We start from the raw sequence: 24,475 nt of genomic DNA on the forward strand, positions 1-24,475 counted from the left end.
CCACAAGCTCTCAGGCCTCTCTTGGCTTAATGTGACAAAAAATGCCTTTGTGTGTTTGGCTCGCACCTTTCAAAGTAGGCTAATTCTTCCATCAAGGACCTTGGCCGACAAATGTTGATCTGAGAAAATGTGGATCAGCTTAGGAGGAGGGAAAATAAAAAAATAAAATAAAAAATCAGGCTACCAATACTTTTTTAGTTGCTCTGAAATTGAACCTGAGAATGACTTTTAGAAGGTTTCTTCTTTAAAACCAGTTTGGCTACATGTAAACTATGAATGTATTTATTTTTATGAGTATCTGAGTGAAGGGAGTAAAAAGCCACTTATTTTTATTTTTATTTTTACCACTTTACACATGTCTTGTTCCATCTTGTAAAATCCCAAAAAGATACAAACTAAAGTGGACAAATTCTTGCAGAGTCATACAAATTTGAGAAGAAGTTCGTAACAGAAGAGCTGGAAGAGGCAAGGATTGAAAACTAATCTGAGTACATCACAAAATAAATGGGATTAACGCAACAAGATACTGGTGGGGCTGGAGCTCAGCGGAGAAAAGAAGCAAAAACAAAACCAAAGTAAAAAAGGAGGGTGAAAAATAAGAAAAGAAAAAGCGACAAACAAAACAGGGGAAGAGGACTGAGCAGTCAAAAGGATAAGTGCAACAAACAGAAAAGAAAAAAGAGGGGAAAATATGCAACAGAGAAGCACGCTGCCATCGATTTTCTTTTTTTCCCTCTCAGCTCGGCTCCGGTCAGTTTAAACCCACAGGGAGTTTTATTGCCGCTTTCACACACATCCATCAGAAATAACTGTGATTTAAAGCTTGTTTATTATTTTTTTTAATAGATTTATCTAATTAGAAATATTAAAATATGCAATGTAAAGCATAAGGTCGAAATTCATTTCAATTTACTGCAAAGATTACTGACCCTCATGGGTCACTCTTGACCCCTGTTGTGGAATAAAGGGAAAGTTTATGTCTTAGAATTTTTCCTACAATTTCATGAATCCATTGGATTGGAAGTAACTTTTTAATAATTGCAGAGTGAAGCCACTGTGAAAGAATCATGAGTTAATGCTTTATTTTTATTCATTTTGCTCAGGCATGCCATGGGCTACTTTAGAGGACAACTCTCTCGGTTAGCGGATCCAGGGACAGTGCACAAAACAGAAACTAAAAACGACAAGATTGAAGGTTCAGGGTAGCTGATTACTAGAGTAACGTGATAAAAACACAAACTATAGTTGAAGGAATCAAATGTAATTTTCACGACAGTTTGGAACCTGAGCCAGAAACAACAGCAACAAAAAAAAAGAACAAAAGTAAAAATTCTTACTTTCCAGAAGAGGAACTGTATACATTTTCTTAATTTGTGCTTCAAAAACCAGGGAAAGGATTGCAGATTCACATCAGATTGTTAATTTCTTTTTAAAAAAGAAACATTGTGGTTTATTGCCAAACCAAAAATCTCAATAGGATTAAATCAAATTCTCCTAAAGTGTGGAATCAAATTATCAAATCTGGAAGTTGCTGGCCCACAAACTTAATTAACGATGTTACTGAAACAGCGCGTCTAACCTAATTATTAAAATATGCTGCTATGGAGAATTAATCTTTAATTACTTCATACGCTTGTAACCGCATCGCTGTCCTTGGCAACCAGCCGTTCGGGTATTTTAGCATCCATTGGTACAAAGGGATTTTATTCATGCCCAAATGTCAGGATTAAAACGTCGCTGACCTGGATTCTATTCTGGGAAACATGATGGAACGCTACAGGGAGACAACTTTAAAAACTTTTTTTCCTCCCAAAGTATCAAAGAGAAGACCTTGAGGTTGCAGAAAACGTTGAAAACAAGTGGTTAAGGAACAAATATGAAACAGACTGAATACATCCATGGAATAGAAAGACGCTGACGGTTTTTGACTACCGTATTTTTCGGACTATAAGGCGCACATAAAATCCTTATATTTGAAAAAAAAAACCCGGCAATGCACCTTATGTATAAACAGTGCACCGTACGTTTTATTACGACTTTGGTAAGAGACAAAGCCACTCCCCTTGATTGTCGAAGCATAATCGCTGCTGGTCAGAAACCTCGTGGAGTCAGCTTTCTATGCCGTCTAGACAGACTTGTTTTGGGGTGGGGAACCACTTTTCCTGATGCGTACGGTGCTTCAATCGTCAATGAACAGCCAAGCAACAGCAACGAGACTGAATCAAATGATGACGAGAGGGATCCGGGCTTGCTTGATGCCGCTATCGCCCAACTGTTAAATTCCGACACCGAAGACGAGGAATTTGATGGATTCGTAGAAGATGAACGATTGAAAAAGTGAGTGTACTTTTTTGTGTAATATTGACAGTTGTTGTTAATGATTTGAATAAAGTCTGACCTATCCGACTACCGCATTTTGTTTCGCTTAATGAGTCTTATAAACCGGTGCATCTTATATATGAAAATAGATCCGTTCACTGATACTGCGTCTTATAATCCGGTGCGCCTTTTAGTCCGAAAAATACGGTATTTAATACAGCAACACAAGCTTCAAGTGGCGCAGTTTGATTGGACAGTGTAAATGCATTACTGTGGCATGTAGTGAATCAGAATTCCTCATGAGACGGATCAAGTTCCTGCTAAATCAGATTAGCAAGTAAAAAAAAAAGAAGAAAAAAAAGGGTACTGCTTCAAATTTCTAATGGCTGAATTTTTTTCTTGGTGAAACCTGACTGTGAAAGCATCTGGAACGCGGTCATGAGCTATTTTCACTTGTGCTGTGGTGACAGAAAAAGAAAATCTATAGGAGCTCATTGTTTAGACAATTATAATTTCGATTGGGACGTGGTTCGAAAACCAAACTGCGACAGAGCGATAACAAGACTGTGTAAACTGCCTTCAGGGACGACAATAGGTAGTAACACAGATTTCTGTCTTATCATCTCTTTTGAGCTCAGTCACGCAGAGCGATAAGAACCAGAAGCGAAACAGACAAGAGGGAGACAGAGATTCCCGGATAAAGGGACTCAGAAATTCTCAAAGCAGCTGCTACTGCAGCTGACAATGAACGGACACAAACAACCTCATTTTGTCTTTTTTTATTTAAAGGGGAGAACCAAAAACTAACATTTAAAACCATTTATTTACTCCAGTCTCTCAGTCAAAGTTAGAACTATTCACTAACAAAGACATACGTAAATATATTTCCGTAACCGTTACCAATCGCTGTAATACCTACACTCCACCAGTAGGTGGTTATAACTTCGACATCAACAACATAATCTTTAATGATATATATAAACACACAGAAATTCAAAGCAAGATGTTGTAAGGCTTGCTTCAGCAGAAACAGTGACTACAATTCTCAGTGTAAACGGAAGCGAACGAAAGTTGTGATCCACTTTTAAATTTGAACATTGAGTCATCAGCTAATGACTGTTCACAAAACAAGCTATCTGCAACTTTTTTCCATTCAGGCTCACTATGACGTTTTTCCGTTCAAGCCATCTACAATGTTTTTCCATACATTTTGTGGTTTCAAACATTGTCGCATCACGTAATAACTAATAAAAGCAGAACAGAAGTATCGACAGATTTTCACATCTACTACTATGTTTTGTGTACAAGGCAGCCATATTGGATACGGAAGACAAGGATGGTGAGAAACCGCCTTTCCTGACTTCTAGGGACCTCTCTGTTCATTTTTTCCTAACTTAATCTTTTGAGTTTCCTAATAAAAATGGAGGGCATGGTTGTATAGTAACCCTTAACAAACCCTTATTTTCCTGAACTAACACAGCAAACTCCAAAGCACAACTTCTCTTGTGCTAGTTTTTAACATATGCCGGAGGATGGTGGTAATTGGACGACTTCATTCTTCTGATGCCCTCAAATAAATCCCACTTGACCCTCGACTGTACTGACTATTTTTCGTTGAGTAGAAACACATTTTTGCCTTAGATTCATTCAGACACAACAGCAGTGAAAACAACTAGGTTTTTCTACCATCTACTGTATTTAGAATAGAAAAAGAAGATTATTTTTTATGTATTACCCTCAAAGAGGTATAAAAAGGCACATCCAGTAGAGATTCTTGACACACATTTTGTCACTATTCTTTCAAAATATACACATCCCTCTAAAATCCTCTAAAATATAAACATTTTTGTGTATTCTATTGGACATTTATTTTAGCTGAAACCAGTTAACTGAGCGTATGGTTTACATCATCATAGCTGGTTGGCTTCATTCCTCTTTTTGACCCTGTTGTTTTAAACAACACTTGGCCCCCCACTTTCAGGAGGGACCCCAGAAGAGCGTCTTTTTCTGGAGTCTGAAGAGGATTCCCTCTCTCTCAGGAGTCGTCTCCAGGGGTGATAGGCGTGCCGCGGCCATGACGACGGGCTTGATCCCCGGAGATCGCCGCACAGACAAAGAGGGCGGCAAAAGACATGGCTGACGACAAAGTCGCCGCATTTGTCAAAACGCAGAAAATGTCACACGTTGCCACAAAAAGAGACGCGCAGGTCACGGCAAATACCAGGAAGGAGGGACACGTTCAAGAATAAACACCCTCTTCCTTCTACCACTCCAGACCCACACACACACACACACACGCCTACTGAGGACAGGCCAGTCAAAGCCAGCATGATAACTTACCCAGACCCACAGCAGAGAGAAACAGACTGAATTACAAAATGAAGGCAGAAATTGAACTAAATGACAGGGAATGTTTGCGCGATAAGGTAGAAGTTTTTATTGTGTGATTGGGAAGCATGGGAAGGATGTCTGCAGACTGTGTTTAAGCATGTGTGCGTGTGGGGGTGTGTGGGCGTGAGTGTGTGTGTGTAGTCATCAGGAAGCAGTTAGCAGAGCTGCAGACGGCCATGCAGTCCAGTTCAATCATAAAGGAAGAGGGAGCGCACCGTCTTTCACCCAATCTGTGTTGGCTTCAGGAAGTGCCATTGTTGTGTTCGCTCCTGTATGAAAAAGTGACCTAATGGAGACTGGTGTACACTGAACTTTGCGAGTCACAATTAAAGAAAGGTTTTAGCGCCACCGCATAAAGCAAATTAACGTTTTCTGTACAAGTACGGATACTTTTTTTCTTAGGTCTGAAAGCTCAGGGTACGTCAGTAGCAGCAACAAGCTGTCGGGTCCGCATTACTTCATCGCCTTCAGGCTGTGTAAACCTAGAAGTGTGAATTACACAACAAGACACACACGGGATTTTTTAGAGGCCCAACAAAATGCTACAATGTCCTGTCTTCAAGCATATATGTTACTGCTCTCTTCAGCGTCTCATCACGGTCCTGTCTTTCAGCGTGGCTCGTGAACAGCTGCGTCTGACGGTGCGGCGTAAAACAGACGAGAAGGACGACACGCAAAGTAAGACAGGAGAAACTGAATCCCAGTAAGAGCGACTGGAGAAAAGTTGTGAAAAGTCAGTATAAGATTCCTGTGTTGCTCATAGAGAACAATTTTTACATTGTAAAATTGCCTAAAAATGCATAACAAAGCAATTAATCCCTCTGTACTGTTGCAATTTGCCTACATATAAAAAAAATCTTCACAAATTTTTATTTGTAAAGAGGCACCTAATTGTCAAAGACCAGCTGTGTTTGTAACATGCAGTTAGGGCAAAAATATTCTATTGAAATACTGTCATGTCATCTATTTCCTACAAATAAACCTACAAGAAATTCTTTGTTCTATTCTATTCCTTTGCTGCTATAATTGTAACCTCCAGAACTTGGCATGCCCTCTGGTGCTACATTTACCTTTGCGGAGGAAAAAGTAGCTGCAAGCGCCTGAAACTAGCAGCGCTGGTAAAAGTTTCATTCTCTAATTATCATTTGAGGTGACAAGCGGATTAAGGAAACAAGTCCTTTACACACGAGCTGTCAGTCAAAGCGAGAGCACAAGAGCTAGCTCACGTTAGCCGTCCATAGTTATTACGAGAGACGTGTCAATTGGTGAGGATAATCCACTTTGACAGAAACTACTCGTCTGCCTGCTGAGTCTCGACAACGCTCACTTCACCTGAGCAGTTGATTAAGAAGTCAATGAAAGCTGACTAATGAAGAAAGAGAACGCTACCGTGTCCTTTTTAGTTGCTTTAGAAGTACAGGAATTCATGTCGGGTTCTCGAGGCACCTTTATTCAAAAATACCTTTGTTAAACAAAAAAACACAAGCCATTTTACCTTCAGTGCATTAATAAGGACAGCAAAAATCATACCCATAGTTTGCATTTACCATCCGTTTGAGTTGCTTAAATCAGCTAACATGGGGAATGTTCATCCCCATTTCCCACCTTTCAGAAGACTTGTTCGCTTATTGAAAAACTCGGTTCAACATCTTTCCACTGCGTCAGAAAATACCGTACGAAACAACGTTTCTCAAACACAAAGCAATCCCTTCAAGGTAAGAGTTTAAAAAACACCATTAGGAAGCTACTTGTGAAATGAAATGTTTAAGCAGTTCACTGAAGGCTGATTACCAGAGAAGACAGCCTGACTAATTTGCCAGCTAATGTTTGCCTGTTAGAGAGCAGAACGGCAAAAGGTCTACACAACAAATACTTGGAAAGTTTCTCTAAATTCACCAGTTCATTTGAATTCTGTGCTCACGTCTGTGTTTTAAAATAAAAATGAAAAAAAAGATTCGATGTTATTATACTGTGTTTAATTTGTCTCGGTAGTCAGAGAGCTCAGATGTGTGAAATAACTTCACACACACGAGTTAACCACGTCCTACTTTCCAGTTGGGAAACCAGTGGAAAATGGCATCAGCCGTGACGCTAACTATAAGTTGCAATACAAGCCAATCACAATGGATTTCTCTTCTTTTCATGAAATTAAAAACTAAAATATATGTTCACAAATAGAGGCTGTACAATCCTGCATGGTGCTTACAAAAAGTTCACTGAGATTTACGTGCGTGGCAATTGTGTTGGATTGTGAAGTTGGAAAATTCAGATTACAAATTGAAAAAGCACCACTTATTTTAGTAACTAAAGGGAAACCAGTGCTGCTCTCTTCTTTTAACAGAGGAAGGTAGATTTTATTTTGCACATTTGTGATTTTATTTTTTAACTCAAAGTCACAGTGAGAACTTTTTTCGATAAGAACTTTATAAAACGTAACGTGAATTGTGTTTAAAGCAAAGCTGAGGAGACGCTGAAGATATCTACAGGTGCCACTCGAATCCAACGCTTTACGTACCGTACATGTGAACGTAATTTGTGTTTCTCATACATTTAGAAGGAATTTGATAGGAAATCTTTGTGCCTTTTTGAACACAGACCTAATTTGACAGAAACTTACTTAATAAAAACATCATAACAGGAGAGACAGAAGGAAACCCAGTCCCACAAGACCAACAGCCTCTACATCCAAACCCTCATGCCGATTCTACACTAGCATCTCTCTACAGTCTGGACTAGAAAAAAACTGGACTATCCAAACACGAACACCCAACCTTTAAAACTCATATTCCCTTTGTGTATATGAGTTAATCAGTGACAGCAGAGTTGGTCACAAAGACTCAACTAGAGGCAGAAATCAGACCACTAAATCAGACCGCAGGCGGGAAAGAAGCACCAGTAACTAGGCTAGAGGTCAGAGGTTACCTCTTTCTGAATGAGCTCCAGCCAGGCAGTATAAAGCGGGATACGCAGACCCCCTCTGGAGTCCGCCAGACCCCACCCTTCCTGGGAGAGAGACACCATAAGAGAGAGAGACACCGTATTAGACCTGCAGCCCAGAATCGAGCAACATACAGAGCCTTGCAAGATGCAAGAGTATCCTCCATAGAAGCCACAAGAGGCAGTGTATTTTCTGTGAAAGGCCAACACAAACTAGCACCACAAATATAAAATGAAAGGTAGCGCATTCGTTTCCATCCCTCCTGAGAGACTACTTGATACACTGTAGTGCTGTAACAACTCATCAAAGGATTCAAGGATCTTGGTTTTAAAAATTCCTCAAGGTAAATTATTTGCCTTGAGGCTTTGTCAAATTATGTTTTACCATTTAGCGTGCTCTGTTCCGGCCAGATGATTATTTCTGTTGCGCAACACTCTCACTTCCTCCAATGAGACGTTGACGAATGCTAAGTGCTATTCACGGCTATGGTGGGAGAAGGCGAGGGACAGAAAGAAGTGCCGTCAAAAAGAGACAAAAAATGTCCAAGGGACATTTTAAACTAAACAGAATATATAACTCAGCTAAGTGTGTGTGCTGCAAAACGGAACTGGCATTTCACAACAGCACATTCTCGATGCCCCGTCCTCAAACACCTCTAGGGGAAACATTTGCTACATGCATTGAACTTTTTCGCGGCTGCTAGCAGGTGACATTTTTGATCCCTTCACAAAAGACTGACTTTATCTGTAATTGTTGATGCAGAATGTACAAGGAAATACAATTTGGCGAACACTCCATGTAGTTGGTAACCAATAAAGTGAGATCTGAAGTCAATTTTTACTTGATTTTGTTAGGGGTGTCAGTGAAACGTTGCACATTACAGTTTTATATTTTTAATTAGTTCTGAAAACCATGTATTCCTTTTGCTTCCGCAGCATTCATTACCGTTTTTGGCCAATCATAAAATTCAAAATACCAACATTGATGTTTGTGGTTGTAAGAAAACAAGTGATAGGAATGCTCTTGCAAGTCACTAAGTAATGGGACTACGTCAAACTCAGGGTAAGGTGACCTCATGTACAGAAAAAAAAAAGTCTGCTAAACATACAAGAAAATTTCAAAAAGGTATTCATAACCTTGGGTGTTGCGGTGTTTTGTGCTTATCCGTGTCAACAGGAATTGTAAACTACCCCAGGTGTCCGCAGTTAGCTAAGAATACCATCAAACTGAGGCACAACATCGTTTTCCTCTTTCTTTGCCACTTGAAAAACAAGTCTCCCACTGCCTCGTACAATAGGCTGCACCTCATGCACTGCCAACTTCAGACAAATGTGTCCCTAGCAGATCCATATCACACTGTGAAGCACTGAGCTGTGTGCAACAAGGAGGTAAAACTTACAGCAGGAAAAACGGGAGGAACGTTTCAGGTGTTAAAAGCATGTCACAGCCCCAACATCAGGTACATGACACAAAACAAAACCTAAGTTGTTGTTTTTTTAGCTAGCTGACATTCTGATGGCTGAACAAAACAACCAAGCATTGCTTCTTTTGTTAGAGGTTTTACTCTGTTTAAACAGACAGAAAGAGTGTTTCATGTGCTGGAAAGCTGGAGTCCGGTCACAAGTAGTTTCTGTTTAGGTAGCGATAACCTCAGCTGTCTGAGGTGTGTGGAAACATTCGTCAAGAAGAACACACACACAAAAAAATAAAAAAACAACATGGCCTCTTCCTTTGAAAACACACCCTGCTTGGGAATTTAGAGTTTGGGGTTTCACCTCAGAAAAAAATGAGCACTTAACCTTTAATGAGGGGCACTTTGCAGAGAAAACACATCAACCATCGCTCGTGTCTGTGCAAAATGTGGCAGCCCCTGTTCACACACACACACACACACACACACACCCACCCACAGTTTAAGAGTGAGGACTGCATCTGCTTCTTTAGCAAATAACGATAAGGTACTGGTAATGAACCTTTAAACAGAAAACTTTAAAAGCTAAATCTTACAATCCAAATTATCAGGAAACATCGTCAATTTACAGAAATGCAGTACTAGCGTCAGCCTCGTAGGGGGCGATAATACGCGAGTTTGTGTGCCGTCTACTCGGAGAAGAAGAGAATAATTTAGAATAGAAAGCAGAGATTTCTCTGCAGCGTTTCGATGCGGTTTGTTACCCTTGTGGTTGGTGAGCGATAAAGGACTCAAATGTGAAAATGTTTTCCAATGAAATGTGAAATATCTTGGATCTCACACCTATAAAAGTAAAAAAAAAAATCATTTTAAAATCATGATCTTGGGTTGAGTTTTTGGGTGTGTTTCCAGTTTTTGATCATTTCTATATTGTTTGCTTTAGTTTGTTACTAGTTTATCCCCTAAGCCCCTTCTGAATGGGCGTGGCTTTAGCCAGTTCTGCCGCAGTCCGCCCCAGCCAGATTTGTTTCCATTAGCAAATCCTAAGCTGTTTCTCTCAGTTTTACCACTTAGTTGGTGGCACAAACCGGGCCGAGCGATTTAACTAACAGCAGACTGTATACACCGACTGGGTTAGGCTTCAATCTCAAACTTGTCACTTTAAGTTGTTTTTATTAAACTAGATTTGTTCTCTACGGTCATAAGTAAACTATTATATTTTCCATCTTTATTCTCCCAATAAACAATCATGTTGCTACATTGAATGCTGCTAGAAATGCAACACTGCAAAAAAACACAAAATCTCAAGCATTGTTGGTCTAATTACTAGTGTAAATATCTTTGTACACTTTAAATAAGACAAAACTGATTTACAAGTAAATCTAAAGCAAGATATAGGAACTTGTTTTATGTCAATATTTCCTCAAGATTGATAAAAAAGTACTAGTTCCACTGGCAGATTATTTCACTTCTAACATGCGGGGGAATGTGTTGCAGTAAATAAAATAATAAGCGCCTACATCTTGCTGAAAAGTTACTTTTAAGTTAGTTTTGTCTTATTTCAACTGTACTAATATTTGGGCTATAACTAGACCAAAACCACTTTGTAAGATTTTCTGTTTTTGCAGTTGAATAAGCAGATTTACTGAAGAAATCACCATATTTTAGGCACAGGTCAGCCATGTTGAATTTCTGAGGCTAACCTATGTGAACTGTTCGTGTTGTTTATCCATTTTGAGGTAAAAAGCCACACACAGTGACAATGGATAAAACCTTTTTTTTAATGTCTTGCCAGCACTTGGAAACCTCAGCATTCAATAGGTGGTCCAAGGCCTATAAGGTTTGTTTTAAGGTTTAAAAGCACAGGTTTGATTTAGAGCTACCCAGTAAACCTCGACACATCAACAAAACAGCAGAAGTTTATTTTACAAAGAGACCCACTCTATTTATAATACGTCTCACTGTTGAGATCAACAGCACTAGCTCTGAGTGGCTCTGATTTAATCGCACCAGAAGACCTCCAGTGAATGACGGCCTTAAAAAGACAGCTGAGCGGCTTCAGTTACGGTCTCCACAGGCAGGAGCCGTATGCAAAAATAGCGCGTCGCACTACGCTGAGAAACAATTTACACGTATGTCCTGATGAGGAAACTCCTGCCATGTAAACCGCACTCAAGAGAGAGAGGAAGAGAGGGAGAAAAAGAGAGATAGAAGACCTGGCGGAGCAGAAGTTGGCGGTGATAAAAGCCAGCTCGGCCTGTCTGGGAATGCCGTTCACAGCATGTCTCAGGTGGAAACATCACCGGCAATGTTTTTCTAATGAGAAATGATTAACATTTTTTAAAAATGCAGCCCTGAAAAGAAACAAACAGAAAACGCTGCAGGCGGACAACCACGTTGTACCTTCAGCTGTGTTTAGAAAAGCGTCGAAAGATCACACAAAAGGTAATATGAAGTTATCCAGGTGTCGCTTTTATAGGTTTTTTATACTGTATTGTGTTTAAAGACAGAAACATATAAGTTATGCTTATTTTTGCAGGACTACATGTTGAAATAGGAACACAACAAATACAAAACAAGTCAGGGATCTAATTAGTAAAATCTATGTAAAAAAAAAAAAAAATCTTTAAAAAAGTGGTTCTTCCTTCTGGTCATTTAGAAGTGAGTGCAAATGTGGCGAGAGTTTTTATTTTTATTTTTAAGCTTTCCCACCAGCGCCATCTCAGTCAAAACAAAACAAAAACCTAAGTCTCTCACAGTGACTCCTTAGGGGTTTTAAAAAAAAGTGTTTTAAAATGATTTTTCTCAAGGTTTGACAGACTCACCTCGGAGCAACGCTGCGAGAAAATGCGATTGCACCCAAAAAAACAAATGTTTGCCAGTCATATTCTGCCAGGGGATTTATGAAACATGAACTCCTTGAACAATCAGTTCCCACGCTGCTGAGACGGATGTCAGGTCACTGTAATTTTATAACGAGGCTTTACTTGCGTCCTGCAGCCTTTATGTGAAAAACACAACTTGCTACCTAAAAGTTGCAAAGAATTTGGAGTTTTTACCTGGAAAATGGAGTAGTGAACATCTGACCAAATGAATTTGTTTTGTCTTGAGGTCAGTGGAAACATCCAAGCAAGGTGGACATAAAGCGCACAATTACGACACATCTGACATATCCTGCCCGGTGGGCTTCTGAATGACATCATTTCCTGCATTGAGAACGGCCACTTCCTGCGGAGAGCAACCTCTCCTCCTGCGGCTTCGAGGAAACCCCTTCGGCGCTCTTCACCTGCGCTTTGTGCGTCTCTGTTTCCTGTTCAGATTTGCTCTGCTGACACACTCAACTATCCTTGAGATGTTATTTTGTGGAATTTGAAAAATGTCTCCCTCCTTCCGTTTTCTATTGTGCTCCTCTAATATTATTCACATGTGTGGTGTGTTTTTACGACTAGTAACAACCAAGGGTTCATGTTTGGTAAAGTAAAGTGAGTAAAGCTGCGGCAGGTATTTAAGAATGTAAAGGTTTCACTAAAACTAAACATGAATAAACTGAGAATAATGGAATTATTGCAGAAGTTAACATCTGCATCAAATTATTTTTGAACTTATGCATTTGAAAACTCTTCCTATGCTCCTCAGTGCCAAACAAGTTAATACATTTTCACTTGGGTTGACCTCAGATGAATTTTAGAGGTTGAATTGATTTATCATATTTAATAAATTGGAATGTAAATCCCAGAGTCTAGTTTGTCCGATTCAAAGTACCTTTTGAAAATAAAGGCCTCGAAGGCTGGGGGGCCAAAACCGCCCCGCCGTATTTTTTCACGTGGCCCTCTGGACTCCAGAGGGAGTTTAAATAGAACCTTCAAGATAAGCGTTGTGTGCTTCAATATGATTTTCATTAATTTAATTTCATTAAAGTTTATTTGATAGTGACAGACACACACAGTTTGCTTTACAAACTGACCAGTACAGCAGTCCCTTGTTTGCGTGAAAGTGCCTGTAGCACAAGCTAATTCGCAGCACTTGTCCCTACATGGGCTTTTAAAACAGTACGTTGATTTTATCAATCAAATCAAAGCAGTTTTTATCCACATACTGCCAATTTACAACAATCAGTCCGTCCAGTTTTGCGCAACTCGGCGATCATGGAAATTCACACAAAGTCAACAGATTCCTGCACTTTTAAATGCTAATTGTGAGCTTATTGCTAATTAAAATAGTTAAAAATATTAGATTTAAGTGACTAACTCCCACCTGCATTATTTTTCACTTCGACAACACTGCTGCCTCAGCCTTAACTGGTGTCAAGTTATAGACTGTGGCTGATACAGCGAGTAGCAAAAAGTCACAAATACTGAAAAATCAGTCATTTTGATTGCCAAAAATCCCCCAAAACAATCATGAAATCCTGTAGGGACTGATCAACGTGAAAAGACGTTCAATATTATTTAATTTTAAGAAGTACTTATTGAATTCAGAGACAGCTATTTATTAACATTTCTACAATTTGTTAACGGATTTTATCAATACATTCTGGCACAACCAGCCCTCAAGAACGTTCATGATGTTGCTCCGGTCCAAAATAAAAATGGCTCCGACGCCCCTGCTGTAAGAATTTAGCATGAAGCAGGATGACATCATATCATCTTTAGTTTTGTCACTCTGGGCTATGTAAGCAATGCTACCTTCAGATAAATGTCTGTATGAGTGAGTAAGAAACATGGAATTCATTCATGTCCAACATTCACATGTCAACAGGCCTAATCTATTGTGAGAATGTCGCTGCTTTCTGCCAGATACATTTTCACTAATCTCCCCCCCGGCGACTGGATTAAATTACCATGAGTCAATTCTGACTTCTGATCGTTCAGCTGACAAAGAAAATCTGACCCCCCGTGTCAGCGCCACATCCAGCCTTGGGCTGGTTTAACGGAATTTGGCACCGGGTCTACAAATCACTGGTGGTACACACCCACCCACTGCTTCACCGGCTCAAGACACCGCAACGCCGGCGTAAAACAAATGTGTGTTTCCGTGTGTGCGCGTCCTGCGTCTGCACGTCAGTGTGGCAAAAAAAACCCAACAAAAAAAACACGGTAGCCTACAGGATCAGCGGAGCTAAATAAATAAGAAAAGCAAAGTAAACAGAACTGGATTGAAGCAGCAATCAATCTCTCGTTTCCAAGGGTGACGCGCTAGCAAACTCTCAACGCCGCAGTGGGCAAACAAAACAGAAGATTTCAGAGCCAACAGACTGTATCCTGCAAATCATCTTTGCAGGAGCACTACTGCAAGTTTAGACAACAGACTCCACCTGCTCTGTGGCATCTGTACACTCTGCAGAAGCTCACTAGAAAGACAAATGCACCTCAAACATGAGCTACAGTGGTGACCCTGTAGCTAACGTCGTGACATACAGCAACCCGATTCATCAGCTTTGATGAATTCTTCTCTGTCAGGACAGCGTAGTACGGACTGGACAAGAGAAAGAGGTGAACAGCCTGTGAAACGTGATAGTGCTACGACAAGAACACGAGTCGTCCCTTTAGTAGGTTGGAACCATGGGTGTCACTGAAACACAATGGTGTACCTGATAGGGGTTTCCCAACAAGTTTGAAAAGCGCAGGGACGCCAATGAAATGTTATGCAAAAGCTAATATAAGCAGGGATCTTGAGTTGCAGGTCAACAAAATCAAGGTGAAGGTGGGAGAAATTGTTTAAAACGTGTTTTATAAATACAAACTGTGGGATGCGTTTATATCCAGCAGCGCCTCGGAAGAAACCAGTTAGTTTCTGCACAAAGAAAAACAAAACAAAGCTTTATTTTCAGGCTCCAGAATCAAGCTTGGTTCCACTTGATTTATGTTCTTATAAAGTATAGAGTGACATTATGCACAGTGTTGCTGTGGCACTCGCCATTTGATTTTGAGTTTTTCTCCAAACTGATGGGAAAATATCTGAACTCATTTCTAAACATGCGTCATAGATCCAGTGAACAATCCCTGTGTTTTTATTATGGTGCTAATGCTAACCGCTAATGCTATCTGGGTTTTCCGTAGTGACCTGTGGAGCTGATTTAATCTTATTATCTTTTGTGCTTCCTTTTAATTTAATTTGGCCAATTTATATTGTGCAAGGTAAAGGAAGGTTGACAAAACCCATCTAGCCAGGGCTACTAGGAATGGTTGGAGTTTAAGTCATATTGTCACAAGTTTAGGAGTTTAGATGTGAGTAGCTGGTAGAGGCAGACCACAAGGGCCTAGCATCTCTAACTGTAGAAATATGCACAAAGTTCCGAATCAGGGGGAGCTGAAAGTAAATGCTCACCACACTTCGTCAGGCCAGTAGATCCCCTTCAGAAACGTAATTAAACGACAGAAATTACAATTGTAAAGTATTTTTAAGCCATGAATGTTTGAGGAGCTTTAGCAAATGTCATAGGATTTGACACAGGCTGCTGATGTGTCATTTAATTGACCTAGTAGAAATGCTTCTAACTTTGGAGTTGGGGTCAAATGTGAAAAAGTTCAAGAGGTATCGACACATTAGCCAGGCCTTGTAAAACAACTAATCCCATCTATTTCTAGAGCTACGTGGGATAGAATGCACTGAGGTTGTCTAAAATGGTCATAATTGAAAAATCTTGTTCCAACAACTGTGGAGCAAACAGCCAGGCGCCACACAATAGGTTGTGTCCTCTTCAAAGGCGACACTTATCTTATTGCCCTTCACGGTTTAACGTTTAATGCCTGTGGGTTGTGGAAGTTTGCTGTAAACGAATACCGTCTAAACTCGAAGAACATAATACCAAAGGACATACGAGACAGCTTGCAGAATGATCACAGCCTATTTTCTGATCAAGAAGCAAGAAGACCATCGTGGGAACATCTTAAAACCCAACTTCCAAACTCTGAATACACCTAATCAGATGTCCTGTGATTAAATCTGTGACAATGATCCACTGGTATTACATGAAGTCAAGCAGATCTCAACTCGAGCACAATTAGCGAGCGTTTGACCTTTGAAGCCAAGGGCGCCGGGGCCTCCTGCGCTGGCATCCACAGCGGGAGTTTGCGGCGGAGATGTCACAAATCAAACCCGCACCGTTAAGATTATCTCCGCAGTCAAGGTCAGCTGCTTCGGTCGCTTCAAAGAGAGCCCACTTTTCACACACTCCACTCCCACACTCGCTAATTTACAGCACAGTTCCTCTCAGCGGTATGTGCTGAGCCCCTCGGAAAGATCCGACTCTGTTACTTCTATATTCCTTATTTTGTGGAATGTTAGCGTTGCTAAAAACACCTAGTTAGGATGTGATTGAAGCGCTTCAAAGGATATCTTAATCAACCCATTCAAACTTAAAGAGGAAGGAGGGGAAGAGGAGAAGGAAACGGAGGAGGAGCAGCTGATAACATTCTTTACCTTGTTGTAGTAATGGAGCTGGACAGAGTGCCATTGGCCGTCGCTGACTCCGCCGGGGATGTAGGGAGACACCGTGGTTTTTGTTTCACCTGGGTGATCAATGAAAAACAAAATAAAAAGATGATTCATAAACCTTTATGTACTTTTCTTCTCCCCAGAATCAGGAGGCGACTCTTTACACCCAACTTTGGTAGGTAGGGCTGGGTGTACTTGTTTCTTTACCCTGAATCTTTCAGTTGAGGTGAGAAAGTTTCAGACTAAAAGAGCTTAACCTCACAATTAGTTCTTATTTTCTCCCAGCGTTAACAATTAATTTGCACACAAGACTCATCATGCAACACAAGAAAGACAAAAGTCCAGGCAAGGTGTACTTTTGTTTGCCAAGGGCAGAAGCAACTTGTACACGGCAATCAATCCAGCTACAAATTAGCAAACACCATGGAAACACAATGTATCTCCATGTTTTTGTATGTATGACTAAACAGGAATGATCTCGTTATCTAAAGAAATCGACAATCTACCTTCATATTTCTCTGTCTAAAAGGTGACACATAATTATTAGTTCCACATCTGATGATTCATGCGCCTAGCGTTCAGTCGTTTCATGGTTTTGAAGTAGGGCACAAGGACTTGGCCCGTCTCCCAAACCGGCTGCAACCCAAGATAATCATATTAGACTGGATTCCTCCTCCGTACGGTGCCATGGGAAAGCGGCCCGAATGGGAAAACAACAGTTGCCGGTACAAAGCCAGCGTGTTTGATCTGCAGTTCAACAGTTACCGACATTAACAAAGACTCTGGGCGTATGTTTGACTGCACTTCAATGAGAGCTTGGCTTCACCCATTCACTCTGTCAAAGCTGTAAACGTTAATCAAAAGCAAGCACACAATGCTAGTATTTATTTATGAGAGTCCGTTTAGATTATGAGCATTCATACATGAGTTAATGTGGCAGAAAAACACATAAACAGTTCGGAAGATACACAGTAAAAAGAAAGCCTGACCTCCGGAGAAGGTAAGATGAATCTGTTCGTCGATGATCTCCAGGGCGATGAAGTCGTGTTTTTCATTGAACCTGCCGTTGTAGAGAAGCAGAGCATTTCTTTCTCTGGTAGCAAACCTGCAAAAAGAGCGAGTCTTAGATATTTGGCAAATGTCACAACTAAAAGTTTCAGAGATGCACTAACAAGTCATCGGATAATGTTCCGCTTGATTGGTTGGTTGTAAACTCAACAAATTAGTGAATCTGCATAAGAGCTGAACTAGGGCATGCTTACAACAACAGTTTTTGGGGTGGAAGTTGCTACTGTGGGAAGAAGTTTCAAAGTTAACCACTTTAGTATCAGCTGGGTGTTTTATACAGTACAGACCAAAAGTTTGGACACACTTTTTAATTCAATGAGTTTCCTTTATTTTCATGACTATTGACATTGTAGATTCACACTGAAGGCATCAAAACTATGAATAACACATGTGGAAATATGCACTAAACAAAAAAGTGTAAAACAACTGAAAATAGCCCTTATATTCTAGTTTCTTCAAAGTAGCAACCTTTTGCTGTGATTACTGCTTTGCACACACTCTGCATTTTCTTGATGAGCTTCAAGAGGTAGTCACCTGAAATGGTTTTCACTTCATAGGTGTGCCCTGTCAGGTTAATAAGTGGGATTTCTTGCCTTATAAATAGTCATGAAAATAAAGAAAACCCATTGAATTAGAAAGGTGTGTCCAAACCTTTGGTTTGTACTGTATACGTTGTCAGAGGAAGCACAAAAGTTGTGAGGGGCAGTTTCAAAGGACCTTACATTTGCCATTTTGCATTTTTGCAGATTCAGGTATAAAATTGTGCCATCTGCTTGAACCTGGCAAGGGGGAAAATTTGTCAAATTGTCATTGAACAAGTTGGCTTTGGAAATGTCTGCAAACTTTTGGAAAATTATTTTATCTTAGGGAATAAAAGGTGCTGTTGATAATATTAAAAATATGCTAATTTCTACCGTAAAGTTAAAAGGACCATGTCAAAGGTCTATTTAATATTTTTATAAAGTAACAAAAAACGACTGCTCAGGCTGACAGATGGGTTTATGTCTAGGACTGCAAAGGGGCGAACCATTTCCAATACATCATTATCAACTTTAATTTGAGCATTCAGCAAAGAAATTTTGGAAATATATACATATTGAATTGGAAACTTTTCAACGCCACAGAAACAAGAGCTCACTTTCAGTATCTGAAATCAGAACCAGTATTGATGCAAAACTGAGAGACTTTTGATTGGTATGTCTGTACCTGTGACCTGTCTGAATTTTTGCTTTATCTCCAAACTTAAGCTTCCTGTATAACTATCGGTACCATTTCCAAGTCAAACAGACTGGGACTGTGAGACTTAAGACCTGAAAGATGGCTTTATGATAAAAAAGAGCTCCTGAGAAAAGCTCCTCTTGCCAAGGAAAGTATACAAAGGATTTGTTGCTCATTGATGAAACCATTTCCGCGCCTTAAAAGATTCACGAGTTGTACCATCCGGGCACTCCTGTGTTTTAGGCTGGTACAGAGTTCAGAGGCGAAGCTGAGGTGTGGAGTGGAAGGTGAGGGCAGCGGAGTCAGACAACAGATGCCAGCGAGTCCAGGAGGACAGGAAGTCAGGATGGCTGTAGCCAAGCACTGATAAGGAAAAACATCACACAGCCTTTCCTGTTTTCACCACACGGTAAACCTTTCCTAGCCCTCACCCTGTCGATGAATTCAAAATATCGGTCTCGCCTTTATTATCAGTGGCAACAAAACGCAGGGGGTTATAATTTACCTCTTCATATTTACTGTGAGAGAATAAGAAAACTTGCGCAACCAGCTGCTGTTTGTCCTCCAGCAGTTTCAGGTTTGTGGAGAGTGTGAGAAACAAACCTCATTAAGTTGCAAATTCAGATGTGGTGTGTCTCGCTACAGTGGATAAGCGTGTACACGTCCGGGCCTGCCCAAGCTATACTTGAGCTCATTGAACTCTTTATGTGACCATTTACTACACAACTGCTTAGACAGGTCTGCATTCTGTTGCCATTAGAATTAGAATTTCATTGGTTAAGAAAGAGGAAGTTTTATAACAATTATATTTCACCCAGTCGTAACTATGCTAACTAGCATATCAAGCTATTTAGCAAACAAAAGGCTCTCAATCGACTTTACATGTTGAAGATTCCAGATAAAGACTGCTTTTTATAGCATCTCTCTATCTTTATATGGAGTTTTACATATTTCAGTTGTAATTAATTGAAAGAAACAAACTAGCTAGGCCGTTTGTGGCTACCAAGCTAATGTTAGCTTATTTAACTACAGTTAGCAGCCCAAGCAACACTCATTAGCTGTTTCTGGATCCAGAAAGAATACATTTGATAACACAATCTTTAAAAAGAATCTGCATTTAGGTATGTAGACAACGTTAAACTGTTGAACTTGAACTGCCATTGGATTATTTGTTGCCGTCAGAATTCAACTCAAAAATGATTAAATTTAACCGACCAGCAAAGGTGGAGTTATGGCACGCCATGCTTTTCTAATCAAACATGAATTACAGATCCATTTGCAACAGAAGACAGACTTCTTTGTTTCTTTCATAAAAATATTCCATGTTTACTTTGTTGTTGAGGATGTAAAAGTACAAAATAATAAATAAATACACAAAAAAATTTTTAAAATAAACTTTAGTTGCCCTTTTTAATGTGTCTCGCAATTTTGCGTATTTTCCAATTAAGTTGCACACAGGAAAATGGTTATTGCTTAGAAACTTAACCTGAAAAACTGCTTGTCAAACAAAGAAAAAATTACATAATTTGTGAAAGTAACAGCGTAGTGAAAAAAAGGTACATACATGAAGGAAACGGTGAAGTGGAACCTTTGCCGGAGACCCCTGAACGTCACGAACGACTGGCCGGGGAAGCTGCGGGTGGTCATTTCACAGTAAGGCCTCTCGAACTCCCCGGGTGGACACTCGCACATGAAACCTCCAGCAAGCCGGTTGACGCATTTCCCACCGTTCTTACAAACACCGGGAACACAGCGGCCTGACGACGCATTCACCTCACAATGCTCGCCTAAAAGGAAAAAGCAGACTTCAGTTAGGCGGCGTTTATATATCGCTTCTGTGAGCTCTTTTGAGATAACGTGCAGTGTAATGGCAGATGATTAATGACCATGTTGTCTTATTAGATTATCGTTAGTTTAGACTTTCTTTGAAGCATTCTGTGCACCCTAGACTTAAATCCAGACTAGTGTAATCGGTCTGGAATTCAATTCTAAAAAAAAAAGTATTATTGAGAGAAGCTTATGTAGCTGCTGCAGCGCTTTGCAAAAGTATGAGTTTGTACTACCCACTTTTGGACATAGACGGCAACATCAGTAGCCTGTACCTGTCAACAAGCTCAACGTGCTGTATTGGCATTAGCCAGACATCATTTAGCTAACATTACCTCCATCCAACAGCATTACGCAACTCAATCGGTTAGTTTGGGGGAGAAACTGTGCAAAGTTCTTTGCCTTTTGCTAGTTTGCTGCCATAATTCTAATAATTTGAATCAGTGCAGCTCTGCACAGATTTGTTCGGCAGCAGGTCACCTGCACAGGTGTAAACCCAGCACGTTCATGTTGCCTTTAAATGTGGCTCGGAAAAACAGGTTACGACGTGTTAAGAACGGATTAAACCGTTTCAACTGCTGAAAAGTCATTTTTAGTCATTTTGATGGTAGGCTAATATAGCTAATATAGACACGTAAAGCCTGTGTTGCCTTCATTCTAAGCCTCATATAAGACTTTAAAAAATTTTTGCGGCTCTAGACAGATTTGTTTTTTGTGTTTTCGGTCCAAAATGGCTCTTTTAACATTTTGGGTCCTGACCCCTGGACCAACACAAAGGAGTGTGTCGTTGAGTAGCTGAAGGAAAATGATGCAGAACTTTAATTTATTTTTACTTTCGCTTTTAGTAATTAATGGCAATCAAAAAAAGTGTGGTAGTAAGTGTATTCCATCCCCTTTTGGGGCCAGCTTGTGTATAATTTAATCTCAACATAAATCCAGATGTTCTGCAAAGTTTGCTAAAAAAAAAAAAAAAAAGACAGTCAGACAGGTCAGGGAAAAAGTTATGGGGCAATTCAAAGCAAAGTTGAGTTATAAAACAACATCACTGCAAAAACACAAAATGTTAAGTGAAATAATCTGCCAGTGGAACTAGAACTTCCTTTTTTAAATCAATATTAAGGAATTATTGACCTAAAACAACTTCCTACATTCTGTTGAAAAGTTATTTGTAAGTTTGTTTTGTCTTATTTCAAGTGTACTAAGATATTTGCAGTAGAAACTGTACAAATAAAATACTTGGTAACATTTTGTGTTTTTGGAGCGCTTCTTTTTAACTCGTCTGTAAAAATGTTGTGCGCAGCCTGGCATGACTCACTTCCCAGCTAAACAGATTGATTCAGTCGGTGCAGATAAAAGTGTGGGAATGATCAAATCTGTTATAAGAGATTTTCAAATTTTCAGTCCTCCCATTGGAAATTCCTCTTTAATGAACACACTAACGTAGCTTAACTCAAAATCGGCAAACTGAGCCCAGCTTCCTGGACCTATTAATGTAAATTCCTGACAGAAAAATCCTCTGGTATACGTCTCCTGTGTGGTGCGTCCACCTGCCATCATCCAGACATGATCTCCCCACCCCATATAGACCCCCATCACATCACAGCTTGGAACCAGCTAATGGCCCTTCTATCCTCAACATAATCCTTTTTTCCGAAAGGGGGGAATTATAAGGATCCGTTTCCCCGTAATGTAGGAAACCCAAGGAGAACAGATCAACTCCCGCCGCTGCTGTCATCAGGCCCATAATGGGCCCTGATGGCCCCGACTATCCAGAGTTGAACTGTGACCTTCAAAGAGGGGAGATGTAGAAAAGGGAAATATGGAGGATGAGTGGACAAGATGACATGGGAGAGGCAGGCGAAAAAGCCCTGTGAGTGACAAAGGCAGGTATAATCAGATAATTGCATCAGATATGAGGAAGAGAAAGAAGAGGAGGAGGCAGAGCGTTGGAAAGAGATGGACGAAGATGAGGCATGAGGACTATCGGAGGCCGCCACAGCTCTATTAGGGGGAGACAGCGGCGCAGAGAGGACCAGGTATCGAATGTACGAGAGGGAAGTACAGCAGGAAGATCACTGACACCAGGAAATATTTCACTAAGTGTTTCTAGTGGGAAGAATGGACCCATCCAAGCCTTCCACAACTTCTGCCACATGAACTCTGGGTTGAGTCAGAATCAATCCCAGCAACCAAATGAATTCCGGTTGGGATTCTTTTTTATCACACCAGCCTATAGCTTAAATATAACAAACATTAAAGTTCTCTTTGTGTGATCATTAAACGCAAACAGCAAATTTTAACCAAGTGCAGTTTCACAATTTCTTCTAAAAAACCTATCCTAAAATCCAACCGTGCTTTATACACTGTTTTTGTCTACATGTAGAAAAATTAGACATGACAATAAGCACAAACTAACAATTTTTAATCTCATGTTAAGCTATGCAGATGCTCCATCTGTGCCACAAAAGATTCATCTACCTCATTATGCCGAATGCTAGAGTGACTCCAACTGATGGCAGTCTGACCTACTTTCTGATTAATTAAACTAATAATTATTTGCCCCCCCCTTTTTTTTTTGCCTAAAACCAGACAATTTTATCTGTGGACATCTCAAATTATGAGTCAAAATTAATGTTTTAAACCTTTATGGGAATTTATCAGAAAATATTTTCTTTCTTTTAATTTTAACACTTTTAACAGTCAATGAAATTCTAACCTACTGACTGCTTTGACTTGCCATTAGTGTCAAATAATAATAATAAAAAAAAGAGCTTAAAAATCCTTCACTATCAAACTTGTATGTCAGGGTTAAAGTGGTTTTGGTCCTTTGGCTAAACGTTATTTGATACAAGATCTTAGCATTCCACACACCTTCTGACAGTGATAAATCTTCTGTATTGGATGTGTGCAGGTGGCTATACATTCAGGATTACAAAACATTGTTTTTCTTTTCTGCAGTGGGGTCAAACACGTTTCAACATTAGCCTCAAAAACTAGTCAGAGCAGTTTGGCTACCCTGCTGAACACATGTAAACCAATGTCAGCAGAGAAATTGACTGGATTAGCGAACGATTACACCGAGTTGGCAAATCCGAATCGTCGCTTACCTGTGAAGTCTTCCAGGCACTCGCAGGTGTACCCGCCCTCTCGGCTGCGGCACCTTCCGTTGTTCTTGCACGGCCCCGAGTAGCAAAGGTCGACCTCGGTTTCGCAGTAGTCCCCGGTGAAGCCCACCGGGCAGCGGCACCGGAGCCCGTTGATGGGATGGATGGGTCGGAAAAGAACCGTGTTGGAGGCGATGAACGGCGGCGAGCTGTCAAACTTCAGCACCGAGACGCACTTCATGTAGTTCTCGCAGGGCTCCCGCAGACAGATGTTGTCATCGAACGGCAACACCTGGAGGGAGGACAACACCGGAGTTACGTCAACATCGTGCACCTCTTTTCGACATCGTGCACCTAGCTTTCACTTGCGGGCTACCTCCTGAGAAGAAATCAGCCTCAGCAGCGTCCTGTTCAGGTAGATCTGCTCCTGGAGGTCCTCGGAGGGGAAGAACGTCCCTTTACCGGGCGTGCCTCCCGGCTGCAGCGCCGAGAAGGTGACGTTCAGGATGGAGCCCTGCACGTCGGTGTCATTCTGGATGTTGAACACGAACACGGCCTCCCGCTTGGTGGACAGAACGGCTGCCACTCCTTCCAGGAAGAGGCTGAGGAGGGGAGACAGGAAGCGCTCCTGCGACATGTTCTCCAGGCGCACCGTGATGCTGTTGGTAAGCATGTCGTCGGTGATGATGGTGACGCGCAACGTGCACATGGCTCTGACTGTATGGAGGCCATCTGGAAGAAACAGACATTGGGCAAGTTAGA

At 40.6% G+C, this 24,475-nt stretch overlaps 1 protein-coding gene across 6 annotated transcripts in view; it reads right to left on the bottom strand.

The window, feature by feature from the left end:
• Nucleotides 1–24,475, bottom strand: part of celsr1a (cadherin EGF LAG seven-pass G-type receptor 1a) — an 85,870-nt gene that overhangs the window by 23,653 nt on the left and 37,742 nt on the right. For 4 of the 6 annotated variants that reach the window (XM_032589737.1, XM_032589738.1, XM_032589735.1 and 1 more), the window contains exons 2-7: nucleotides 24,090–24,445; nucleotides 23,717–24,005; nucleotides 20,347–20,569; nucleotides 17,486–17,601; nucleotides 16,482–16,570; nucleotides 7,633–7,713 (exon numbers count right to left, since the gene is read on the bottom strand). In XM_032589737.1, coding sequence (XP_032445628.1) covers nucleotides 7,633–7,713; nucleotides 16,482–16,570; nucleotides 17,486–17,601; nucleotides 20,347–20,569; nucleotides 23,717–24,005; nucleotides 24,090–24,445 — 1,154 coding nt within the window. The remainder of the gene's footprint in view (nucleotides 1–7,632; nucleotides 7,714–16,481; nucleotides 16,571–17,485; nucleotides 17,602–20,346; nucleotides 20,570–23,716; nucleotides 24,006–24,089; nucleotides 24,446–24,475) is intronic. The other 2 variants (XM_032589741.1, XM_032589740.1) reach the window with 1 other exon arrangement.

Source organism: Xiphophorus hellerii, chromosome 17 (assembly GCF_003331165.1).
Source record: "Xiphophorus hellerii strain 12219 chromosome 17, Xiphophorus_hellerii-4.1, whole genome shotgun sequence".
Classification (NCBI taxonomy): Eukaryota; Metazoa; Chordata; class Actinopteri; order Cyprinodontiformes; family Poeciliidae; genus Xiphophorus; species Xiphophorus hellerii.